General features: G+C 49.9%; 1 protein-coding gene across 1 annotated transcript in view; it reads right to left on the bottom strand.

Moving 5' to 3' along the window:
• Window positions 1-1,050: 1,050 nt before the first annotated feature.
• The window catches only part of LOC149871052 (spectrin beta chain, non-erythrocytic 1-like), a 45,182-nt gene continuing 33,440 nt past the window's right edge, over window positions 1,051-12,792 (bottom strand). Inside the window, exons 10-13 of the mRNA XM_090034546.1 lie at window positions 10,832-11,094; window positions 7,308-7,481; window positions 6,263-6,305; window positions 1,051-5,668 (exon numbers count right to left, since the gene is read on the bottom strand). Coding sequence (XP_089890672.1) covers window positions 5,501-5,668; window positions 6,263-6,305; window positions 7,308-7,481; window positions 10,832-11,094 — 648 coding nt within the window. The 3' untranslated portion in view covers window positions 1,051-5,500. The remainder of the gene's footprint in view (window positions 5,669-6,262; window positions 6,306-7,307; window positions 7,482-10,831; window positions 11,095-12,792) is intronic.

Consider the following 12,792-nt stretch of genomic DNA (forward strand, 5'->3'; position numbering starts at 1 on the left):
TGTGTGCGCTATGTATTCTGGATGTGCCGTCTCGATTAAGCCCCACCAGGCACCTCAGCAGAGCAGCCTGCATCTTGACCAAGTCTGTAGCTGTGGAGATGGGGCAGGCAGTCGCACACAGATTTGCAAAGCTGCAGTGTCCAGCATGGAAGTCTCAAGTGAGTTTTGATACCAGACTAGCAGGAGTTCTTTTGGGATCCTTTGTTGGTGCTGGTCCTGTGTGACTTGCCCCAGGTTACACAGGATGTCCGTGGTGGAGCAGACCATGGCATCCCAATGGCCCAAATTCTAGGCATATGCCTCTACCCTCTGGGCCCACAATGCTGTAGCAGACTCACCGATGAAGATGGTGGTAATCAAGGAGTCTGTCCCAGACGCTGCCGTTGCATGCAGAGCCTGCAAAGGGTGAGCTCCATCATGCTGGGCTTTTGGGAGCTGCAGTAAATTCCAGATGGATCTGGGGATTTGTTTTGTGTAGGGCCCATGAAAAACTCTTGGCATAGCACTGTCTGTTTCTACCCTTCCCTGTGACTCTATGGGAGTTGCTTTTTCTTGCTGGGTGTCATGTTCTGGATTTACAGTGGTATTATGGCATCTCTCTCAATTAATCCCCTTGATAGCTTTACAATCCTATCACTGAATGACATTCAAAACTCCCATCCATTGATTTCCATGGATTTGAACTCCTAGGTGGCTCCATGCCTTTCAAAAACTGGGACATTTGCTCCTAAGGCCCTCATGAAAGGCACTGCCCTTTGACTCCTAGCAGCCTTTGCAAAACTTCATGCCTCAGTTTCCTTATCTAACTTGGCACTTATCCATCCCTCCTTTGGCTGCACCTCACAGCCTTCCTCCTATGACATCACAGCATGCCTATCAGCCGGCAAAAGTGTTTGCTGAAGACTGCCCAGAAGCATACTGGCCACTGACAGCTCTTCCCCAGTCTTGTGCAGAACTCCACAGGGCACTGTCTTGTCACCCAGCTGCTTGGGGCCATTGCTTGATCCTGGCATGAAACCTGCTGTTTAAAACCAAAGCCAAACACTGAACTTATATAGAATTTTGGTTTGTTTCTTTATTAGAATAAAAAAGGAAAGAAAACATGAATCAACTGCTTCCAAAGCTCTCTCTGGAGATCCAGCTCTTTCTATGCACTGTGGAAATATGTCCAAGCAGGCTCACCACAGGGCCCAGCTGGCAGGAACTAGCCACATGGGCCTCAACAGTGACCCCACACACCTGTTAGGAGCTGCTTGGGTGCTGTACCGGGGCGCTCCTCCTCCACCTGCTGAGCAGTACTGTGAGGGGCCTGCCTGGGAGTGCTGTGTGTGCTGGGGGAGCAGGCAGCGGGGCAGAGATCTCACTGAGATGCACTTCATTTTCTCAAGGGGTAGGACAATAACAGCTGTGATGGAGCTGGAAGCCACTGGAAATGGCCTTGTTCATGGGTAGGTGAAAACATGGATGACTGACAAATGTAGCACTCCCAGGCAGCATCAGAGCACAGAGAAAGAGGGTGGGAGAGCTATATTCAGAAGCTGCCCAGCAGGGTTGTGCTGACAGCAGGCAGGATGGATGGAGCGGAAGTACCCCGAAGGGGCAGGGAAAACCAGTGGTTTCCTTGGGTGTAGGATGGGCGTAGAATTCAGGCTGCCCCATGCCATAGGCAGCCATCCTCAATAGAGCTGCCAAATGGATGGTGGGAAGCAGTCCAGATGTCAATCTAGCATTGCAGTGTCAGTCCCTGGAAACAGTGGACACATCTACACAAGATGCTTAATGTGCAGTAGCCTAATAACCAGGGATCCTGGTTTTCTCTGATTAAATACATCGCCAATTTTCAGATCTAAAAAAGTAACCCCAAATCCACATTTTTCCATGATTAAAATGAAACCCCACTAATATATACATATATATGTATGCATGTGTATGTGTGTGTATATAAATATATTAGTGGGGTTTCATTTTAATCATGGAAAAATGTGGATTTGGGGTTACTTTTTTAAATGCAAAAATTGGGGATTTTTTTTATCAGAGAAAACCAGGCTCCTTGCTAATAACACTGAGCAGCAGTGCGAAACAGCACAAACCATGTGATTGTACAGTATTGTTAGGCTACTGCATAGTAGCGTCACTAAAAAGGCATTCGCCAGTGCTACTGCGCAGTAACTCTACTTAGTGTACATTTATTTTGTACTTGACTATCCAAGTAAGAAATTAAATTCCCAGTAACTACTGTGCAGTAATGGATGTGTAAATGCACCCAGTTTTTAGCATTTGTGTACCTCAGCAAATTCAAAGAAGTCTTCTCTCTCTCTCTCTCACACACTCACACACACACACACTCTTGCTTCATGTCCTGATTTTTATCTCATGAAAGCCCTATGGTTCTTGCAGGTGTCAGCCTGCGGTACAGCTCAACTGTTTAAGGCTTACAAAATGCAACAGTGGTGTGGGAAATTTGGACAAACACACTGAGTTACAGGAGATCCAGGAAGATCCCCACACTATCTGAAAGAACATGTGCTGGTACAGAGGGGTACAGAATCAGTTTCTCTTTCATTCATCCTACAGTGGCAGAGAGTAAATGTGAGGGGAGGAAACAGCTATAAATAACCCTGGAAATGACATTTCCTCTGAGGGTCTTAATCCTGTTGGTCAAGCTGCTAAGAAGTCAGCCCTGCTTCCATCTCTACACATTAGGCTTCATTCTTGTGAAACCTGCTGATTGCAACCTGCAGGCTGTATTAGGGGCCAGCAAGTCTAGGCTTCAGTTTGTCTCCATTGGGCTTGGGTGTGAATGGAAGTTCATGCCCTTGCATAGCTAGCTGGGCCATGTTTTGTGCAGGACAGCTCTCTTACTATGGATAGCAATAGCTGGTACCACTGTCAGGCCACCTCAAACAGCCCCTGCTGGGGAAAGGTACTACTGGTGTTGAGGCTGAGAGCTCCAAGCATAGGTGGTCTTCTGGGGAAACAACTGCATCTCTGGGTTGGATACAGCAGTGGTTCTCAACCTTTTTTGTACCAGGATCCATTTGTAAGCATCAATGGCCAGTCCTGACCCACTCCCCCAGCCTCAGATCCCCAGTGTATGGGGTGAGGGGGGGGTTAGGGGCAGGGGGGTGCCAAGTAACCCCCAACAGGCTGGAACTCTGCCAGCCTGCAAAGGAAAAGCCACCGTTTCCCACATTTTTCTCCTTTACAAGAAAATCCATTTTTAAAGTTTGTTTGTGAACATTTCATATACTCTTGCACCCCACTTTTGGGTCACAGCCCGTGGGTTGAGAAGTACTGGGTAGAGTATGTCCCAGTGCTGGGGACATGAGCTCTGGGTCAGATCCAGGGGACGAGTTGGGGGTACTCTGGTCTGAGGTGCCATCTGGGCACCTACTGCCATGGCAAATGAGCATGCAAAACAGAGCATGGCAGCTGGCTGAGACAGCCTACAGGGAGCCTAAGTGACTTCTGGAAGGTCTGCTTGGCTGAAGGCTGCTATGTCCAAGCTTGGCACTTCCTTCAGGCAGGTGGACAAGCACAAAGCAAGGATGCTGGCCTCAGGCTCCTCCTTTTCTGACATCTCTTTGGGAATCCTGGAGTGGCCTTTGGAAGAAGTCTAAAGCTAGTGGCTGCAGCAAGAGGATTTCTGCAGGGCTGCTGTTCCCCAACCTTCTTCCCCATAGCCAGTGATGCCTAAGCTCAACAGCCTGCACCCTACTGGTCCTGAGATCTGGGTTCCCTGCTGATTACTGTAGCCACTGTAAGCTGCACTCCACTAAGTGCAAGATAGAAGTTTACAGTCCTGGAGTTCTGCCTGTCCCAGAGGATGGGAGGCAGGACTCGTGACTCCAGCCTTCCCTCTGCCATCACTGGCCCCTGTTCAACACACAGGCACTCTGGAGCTTGATCACTTGTTTGGGAGCCCAGATCAACGTGGGGTTATTGCCTCTCTGGTGTCCAAGCCAGGGGGTGCTCTCCCCCCCATCCCTAGGGAGCTGCTTATTATTAGCATATTAGAACCAAGGGCCCCCTCTGGAGCTCATCCCAGGCACGAGACAGCAGCTCCCTCCACACTATCTTGGGCTCTGCTAGAAAGATGAGGATTAGCAAGAGGCCTGAAAAACACTGATGCAGCCCACAGAGGGAGGCAGCATGAAACACAGAAGACAGGATGAAAACAGAGTGATCCCAGACAAGGCCTTATTCAATAAAATGCAGTGATTCTAACACTTAAGAACTGTGGGGTGACACACACTCCCAGACACCCACACAGACACACATGGACTGTAAATTATTCTCCCCACTCCCAATTTAGAGCAAAATCTGTTCTGTCCCCTAGCCTTATTTTACTGTTCTGCTTTTCCAATGTGTACAGACTGGCTGGAAGGAGCCTTGTGTACTGTAATGTGGTCAGTGCTTGTGTATGAAACACACAAACTTAGACATATTATAGTCCCCCCTGCTTGCAGTGGACTCATTGGACTAACAGCTACCTGCCCTCTATATGAGGCAGATGAATAACTAGAGCTGGTATTAGCAGTAAAGATTATTAGGTCAGCTGAGTCTGCATGAAGCAACCAGCACATAAAACACATCATAAGCAATGCCTTTATTATGGACCAATGGGGATGGCAAAGGCTAACACTAGATTCCCAGTATAAATGGCTATCCACATTAGCCATGGACACCTGAAGTACCTGGTGGTACCTGGATGGATGCATATGGCCTGCCTGCTGGAAGGAATGTCAAGCTTGCCTAGATGAGTGTCAGTCACCACCTAGAGGCCACAGCTGACACAAGCTAGACCACTGGAACTTCTTTGGCCCACAGAGGCATGGGGGCAGGCCCTGAGCCCTGCTCCCACTGACAGCTGGGATGTCCTGGACAGCTTTTTGATTATTGCTAGAAGAGCAGGTTACCAGAGCCAGCCAACCTCCCCGCACCAAAAAAAAAAAAAGATCCAGAGAAAGATTTCCACCTGTGAGGCGAAGACTGCCCCCAAACCACAGAAGAAGGCAAAACCCTGAAAATGTTCTTGCAAACCCTCGCTGCTTGGGATTCTCCATGCCTCTAGCCTTGCCCAGCAGTGAGTTGCTGGTGGCCACACTGTTTATGCCTGCTGAGACAGTGCTTCTTCCAGGAGCTATGGGCAGATCCATAGTGCTACAGGTAGTCCAAAAGGTGGGCATCACCAGGCTGAGCTCTCCATACCAGCAGACCCCAAAGCACCTGCTCTGGCCAATGCTGGCCTTTAGGCTGCATCTGCTGCTCTCTCCCTTGAAGTGCATGGGATCAGAGAGGGGCACATGGGTGTGTGGATAAGCAGAGGGGGGTGGTGTTCAGCACATGTGAGCAAGACGGACTCCAGCGTGGAGTGTGTGTCTGCGGAGAGGCAGCTGGCTGGGCCCAGAGCACCTGCTGACACACCTGCATGTACTGTTCTGTGCTAGGCTTGCTGTATATTTGGCAACAGAGCAGTCTGCACTGAGCTACCCTGGGGCTACTTCTTTTTGGGAAAGAAGATAAATCTCTTCTCTTTCTCTTTCTTAGCCAAGCTGGTGTCCACGGTGGTGATGGAGGGCAGGGGGAGGCTCTGGGCCTTGGCTTTAATGCTTTGGGATTCAATTATTGCTGTGCTGAGGCCCTGGAGCCATGTATGCATCTCATCCTATGGGGACAGAGATGAGACAGATATTCAGTAACCCCTTCCCTTCCCCTTCTGGTCCCCTTCTTTTTCACCAGATGTAGAGAGCAGGTACCTGTTAGCCCAATGAACCTGCTACAACTGTATGATCTGGTACATCTGGAGAAGGGATTTGGGTGTGATATGGCTTATCAGGAGGCAGGATCTGGTGGGCTCAGTGAATGTTGGGGCTTATGTGGGGAGCGCCCAAGGTTGAAGGAACCATACAGGCCAAAGTATAATGCAGGCCACTTCTACCACCTGCTACCAGAGCTGCTCTGATGTGATATGTGGAGCAGGCTGTCACAGTAGCCAGGGAAAGAGCCCACACCCACAAGGCCACCCTTCTGTAGAGGGATGGGATTTCTAACCCATCACCTATGATCCTGGCCTGGTGCAACAGCACAGCAGCCCCACACAATTATGACTCCAGAAGCGCCCATGCTGGGGGCCCACGGGCTCTGCTTCCTGCTAGGAGGATCCCACAGTCATACCTAACAGTTCCAGTGTCCCACCTGAGCAAAGCCCTGCCCAAATCACTCAAAGAAAGAGGGTGAAACTGCCAGTGTGGGCACCTACCTCATCCTTGCCATGGAAGAGCCATTCATTGCCATTGCTGAGCCTGCCAACAAAATCAGAGGTGCCTGTTACTCAACCTCACCTTGCCCCATGTCACCCTGTCAAGAGACAGTTCAAACCCATTCATGAGTGTACTGTGAGCCTGGGTTTAGCTCCCCTGGCCTTGGGAGGGGCCTGGGTTTTCAGAGGCCACGGTGCATGCCCATGGGGTATCTCCAAGGGTGCCCCTGTATAAGGGAAGCCTGGAACATGCATATGCAACACTGCACCCTCCCCAAGTGGGGTTGCCAGTAGTGCAAAGGGGAGGCCTGGTGTCTGGGACTTGTGAGAAAATGCCAGGGGAAGAGACCAAAGGGGATAGCGCTTGGAAGTAGGAGGTGTGCTCTCCACTCCCGGGCAAAGATTAGGACCGGGCCTACAGTAGAGAACAGCTCTGGGCAGGACTGCCACGCTGGCAAACAGGCACATTGGGTAGATGCCTGGAGACAGGGATGCACTTAGGGTCTGACCCAGCAATTATCATGACATCCTTGCCTCTCTCATCCACTGATCTTAACAGGCCCCACACTAAATCCTTTCCTTCTTCCCACCAATAAACAGCCCCCCAAACTTCCTTTCCTTCTGTTGATAATACACCCCCACCTCAAACTTTCCCTTCTTCCCCCACCAGTAACAGCCGCCCCTCATCTCAAACAGTTTCTGCCTCCCCAACAGATACTAGGCCTTATCTCCCACCCTCCGTCATGAACACTCTCCCTTTCCCAACCTTGTTTGCTCTTTCCTGAATGGGGTGGTCTGGAAAATCTACTTTCCAAAACTAAACAGCTCCTCCTTCAGCAGACCCCTTGCCAGACAGAGTGCACTCGGGATGTGTATGAGCGACTATCCCCTAAGGTGGCCTTGAGTAACCCTAGCCTGCTGACCCTTGTGGATCCCTCATCTCCAGATCAGAGTGGGTTAGACCCCTGTTGAGCACAGCCTGGCCAAGGCCTAGTTCACTCCAAGGCCTCAGCCTAAAGGCTCCTCCTGCCCATGGTGGCCTTACCTCAGCTTGAAAACATGTTTTTTTTTCTTGTAATCGGCTGCCACCTCACAGAGGGCATTCTTTAGTGTGAAGGGCTCCTCTCCATGATAAGGCACGCCCAGGGTCAGGCCCTTTGCATCCTTGTAGAAGGTCAGTTCACTGTTCCTGAGCACGCAGTACAGTGTGCTCCAGGACCTGCTGGTGGGAGAGTGAGAAAAGGGAGAGAGAGGACCCTCTTGTTAATCTGTCCATGAGGTGCAGATCTTGAAAGGTGAAACATGAGAGAGTGGAGTGACACGAGAGGCTGCACAGGTGAGCACCAAGGAGAGGGGGATGGTGAGCAGGCTACATAAGGAAGGGTCAGAAGAATATGTGCAGTCATAACTCTTAAGATTTGAAGTCTGAGAGATGGTGCTGCTGTCGGGGGGAATTGTTGGTACAGTGCTGCCAGCTGCCAAGAGTTTAACACCCTTTACAACTCCCACCATGGCTGCACGTTGCCAAATCCTGTTGCCAGTGGACCATGAAAACACAGAATTTGGGAGGCAGGGAGCTGCCCCAGCCCCCGACTGACCCCTCCTAGCCCGTTGCTCTGCCTCCCACCCACTCCATGACTGCTGCTCCAACCCCACAACCCTCCTGAAGTGCTTGTCCAGCTACCACCACTGCCACCTCTGTAACTCAGCACCCAGGGCTTGTGGCCTGGTTGCCAACTGCTAGTTACGCTACTGGGACAATGGGATGTGCCATTAGCAGAGGGTGAGAGGAAGGGGGAACAGGAAAGCTGTGTACACCTCCTTGAAAGGACAGCAAAGAGATGAAGATGCTTTCTCCCAAGCCACATAACGTAGGATTTGCAATAGGGTGACACTACAGCCAAACAGATGGACATCTAATTTTGGGGAAGATCCTCAAGGGCTGTCTAGCCCAATCTTCTGTACAGATACTGGATTCACCATTCCTAACAAACTCAGACAGATGCCCATCCAATAACAGTTCCACTGTGTCCCTCAGCAGCCGGCTCTGCTGTCCTACTGTTTGAACAGTACTGTACCAACAGCTATGGGACAGGGAAATCTGGGTGAGGGGGATCCCCTACCCTCCATAAATGCTGACCTCGTGAAGGAACAACTTGAGAAGCTGGATACCTTCAAGTCAGCTGGCCCTGACAACCTGCACCCCAGGGTACTCAAGGAGGTGGAGAGCGTCATAGCCCAGCCCCTGGCACAGATCTTTGAAAACTCCTGGCGCTCTGGTGTAGTGCACGAAGACTGGAAGAAGGCCAATGTGGAGCCGATCTTCAAGAAAGGGAGGAGAGTGGATCTGGCTAACTACAGGCCCATTAGCCTGACTTCTATCCTGGGGAAGATCTTAGAAAAGTTTATTAAGGAGGCCATCCTTGATGGACTGGCCCAGGCTAACATCCTAAGGGATAGCCAGCACGGGTTTGTTGCGGGTAGGTCTTGTTTGACCAATCTCATTTCCTTCTATGACCAGGTGACCTATCACCTGGACAAGGGAGAAGAGATTGATGTCATATATCTTGACTTCAAAAAAGCTTTTGATCTGGTGTCCCATGATCACCTCTTGGCCAAACTGCCCAGTTGTGGCCTTGGCTCCACCACGATCCACTGGCTGGGAAATTGGCTCCGTGGTCGGACCCAGAGGGTTGTGATTGATGGCAGTCACTCATCGTGGTGCCCTGTGACCAGTGGGATCCCTCAAGGCTCTGTCCTGGGACCCATACTGTTCAACATCTTCATTAACGATGTGGACATCGGAGTCAGGAGTGGACTGGCCAAGTTCGCCGATGACACCAAACTTTGGGGCAAAGCATCCACGCCAGAAGATAGGCGGGTGATCCAGGCTGACCTGGACAAGCTCAGCAAATGGGCAGATGAGAACCTCATGGTGTTTAACACCGAAAAATGCAAGGTTCTCCACCTTGGGAGGAAAAACCTGCAGCATCCTTATAGGCTTGGCAGTGCTACGTTGGATAGCACTACAGAAGAAAGAGACTTGGGAGTCATCATTGACCACAAGATGAACATGAGCCTGCAATGTGATGTTGTGGCTAGTAAAGCGACAAAAATGCTGGCTTGCATCCATAGATGCTTCTCGAGCAAATCCTGGGACGTCATTCTCCCCTTGTACTCAGCCTTGGTGAGGCTGCAGCTGGAGTACTGCGTCCAGTTTTGGGCTCCACAATTCAAAAAGGATGTGGAGAAGCTTGAGAGAGTCCAGAGGAGAGCCACACACATGATCAGAGGTCAGGAAAACAGATCTAACGATGACAGGCTGAGAGCCATGGGACTCTTTAGCCTGGAAAAGCACAGGCTCAGGGGTGACCTGGTGGCCACCTATAAATTTATCAAGGGTGACCACCAGGATCTGGGGGAACGTTTGTTCACCAGAGCGCCCCAAGGGATGACGAGGTCAAACGGTCACAAACTCCTGCAAGACCGTTTCAGGCTGGACATAAGGAAGAATTTCTTTACTGTCCGAGCCCCCAAGGTCTGGAACAGTCTGCCAGCGGAGGTGGTTCAAGCACCGACACTGAACACCTTCAAGAGTAAATTGGATGCTTATCTTGCTGGGATCCTATGACCCCAGCTGACTTCCTGCCCTTTGGGCAGGGGGCTGGACTCGATCTCCCAAGGTCCCTTCCAGCCCTAATGTCTATGAAATCTATGAAATCTATGACATTTCCCCCAAGATTCAAGTTAACTCAGTCAAATCAGGAATGGTACCACAAGTCCAGAAAGTAACTATTGTCCTTATGTGTGCCAATCTGGTCAGTGTGTTCCAGAAAGAGGGTTTTTTGAGTGGGAGCAGGTGCAAAGAAGGGCTGCTAGGGAGAGCAGTGGAACAGGAGTCTGGGCTAAGAGTAAGGTACTGTACACCAGGGTGGCAAACAGGGCAAGAGCCCAGGGCTGTTGAAGCTAAAAGAGACTGCTGGTACAAGGCCACATGGCTACAGTCTGGCCAGAAATACATTTACACTGGAAAACCCAAGCAGCTTCTGATAATCAGATCAGTGAGCCTCTCCCTAGGGAGCGATGAGGGCAAATCAAGACAAAAGCTTGTTTGAATCAGTTCATAAGGGGGATGGCAGAGCCTGGACTTGCTACCACAGGAAGATACTCTCTCAGTCCTATGCTATGTTTGGATGACAGGGCTGGACCCTTCTAAATTATGTGAGTCAGTGGCCCAAGGTGGTGTGTGCTCTTGAAAGGGGACAGGGAGGGATAGGGAGTCTGCGCAGCCCCTAGCCATAGTGCTTGCCTTCATGCTGTCTCTGGACTCATTTGAGAGGCCTCCTGCAGATATCACTCCCCTCGTAGCAGATCTGGGGCTGCTGTGGCATGCCCTTTCACCAGCAGCCCAGCTGCTCTGTGATACGAGTGAGGATCAGGCCCTCACCTTGCGGATGAGGTGCCAATGCCCCTCAGGGAGGGAGTAACCAGACTCCTACTGGGGAGTCAAGCTAGGGAAACTATAGCATGTGGAGAGGGCCCCTGTCCCCCTGCAGACAGGTACTTCACCTGTTTGAAGCTTTTTTATTAGGAGCCTCCAGGTCATGCTTGCGTCCCAGGTAGCCCTCCATCTGGACACTGTGAGATCTATCCAGCTGGGCTGGCAGTGTAGCAGTCTCATCTATTTCACTTGCTGGTGTTTCAACAACTTTGAACGAGTCCTTAGCAGAGGTCTCTTCGCCATCTATTTGAACCACCTTGTCAGTTTGCTTCCCTTCTGTAGGCTCTGCAGAAGTTGCGGGTGGCACTGCTTTCTCCTCCTCTGGCACCTGCTATAGACATGGAACATAGGTATTGTACCTGCATGCAGCCAGGAAGCACAATGCCAGTGGGGGTTCTGACCCTATTCTACCCTCAAAAGGGTCACACAAGGCTGGGCCAGTACTGGGGACAAAGCTCTCCTGTCTTTCTCCAAATGAGTCACCCTGTGAGGTCAGACAGCTTGCTTGACCCCAGGTACCTTTGCAATCCTGCCCAAAATACATTGGGACTAAATCTACAATGGTATTTAGGAGCCTCTCCCACTGAGTTCAGCAAGGGTTTAGGACCTCACTACCCTTTTGGATCTCATCCTAAAGTCTGTTTTACAAAGGGTTTCAAGTCCCTGGGCATGTCTAAACATTCATTAATGCACTTTTGCTACTGTGCATTAAATTTAGTACCAGAAGGCATTTATACACATACATTTGTCTGCTCCAACATGCTGAAAATCTAGTGCATTGGAGTAGACTCGATTAATCAAGTCTGTGGAGCGTGCAAACTGATGAGCCCAGTGCTGCATCACATACATTTGTATAAATGATGAAATGCATGTCAGTGCTGAGCAAATGGCAGCAATGTGCTTTTGAACTAAAACACCTTCAATGTCTTGATTCAAAAGTGCACCACCACCATTTTCTCAGCACTGATGTGCATTTTGCCATTTATATAAATGAATGTGCTGCAGTGCCAGGCACTTTTAAAAGTGCCCAGTGCTGCAGCACATACATGTGTACAAATGCCCTCTAATAGGAGGTACTACATAAATGCATATTAGGCTTTCCTAATGTGTTGTAGCAAAACTGCAAGCTTCTTTAGTGACGCTTAATGCACAGTAGCCTATTTTTACTGTGCATTAGTTTTGACGTGACACTTTAATGTGCAGTCAAATAGGCTACTGTGCATTAAAGCACACATGTAGATGTACCCCCTGAGACCAAAAGTCCCTTTGACTTTCAGGTAGATGTAAGCACCTCAATGTATCAGTTTCTTTGGAAAGGAGAAAATCACTGTGAAAATAATATCCTCCTGTATCCTGACTTTCCTTTGGTGATACAATAGGCACAACCATCCCTATACCACAGGAGATAGAGAGGGACAATCCCAGTGAAAAATGTTCACCTGGTGTGTGGAGACAGTTAGCTGGGGGTGCCAGGTACAATGCCCACCTGGCTTTCTGCTTAGAAACTTGAAAAATTGATAGGTTCCAAGATCCTAAACCATTTGTTAGGTCCCTTCATGGCCAATCTCCCCTCTGTGCCATAGGGATATCAACTTTTGTCCCAAATATCCAGTCATGTAGCCTTCATGACCCACTGCTTACATTTATAAAAAAGCTCTTTTCCCCCATCACCAATGCTGTCCCTCATGCTCTTCACAAACATCTCAGCTCTACTTTAGCATCTTTCTTCAAAGCTCTCCTTTGTCATGACCTCAGGAAGCAATGGCTGAGCCTGAGATTCAGCCCACTGACCAGCACAGCTCCACTGTTTCTATGCTCTGCCCTCTGCCTGGCTAAGGCCCTGTTTCTTGTCCTAGGGTGGAGGCTTTTGAGGCAGGGACTGCTTGACTGTTAATCAGAATATTCTGCCACAGTGTGGGACATGCCTGTGTCAAAGGGAAATGCTATTTTGTACTGCAGTCTCCATCTTAGACCATGGCCTTTATGGTAACCTGTAGTCTGTAGCATATCTGGAGCTATTTGGAAATTA

This window comes from Crocodylus siamensis, chromosome 2, assembly GCF_052110815.1.
Source record: "Crocodylus siamensis isolate JL-2025a chromosome 2, ASM5211081v1, whole genome shotgun sequence".
In the NCBI taxonomy this organism is placed as follows: Eukaryota; Metazoa; Chordata; order Crocodylia; family Crocodylidae; genus Crocodylus; species Crocodylus siamensis.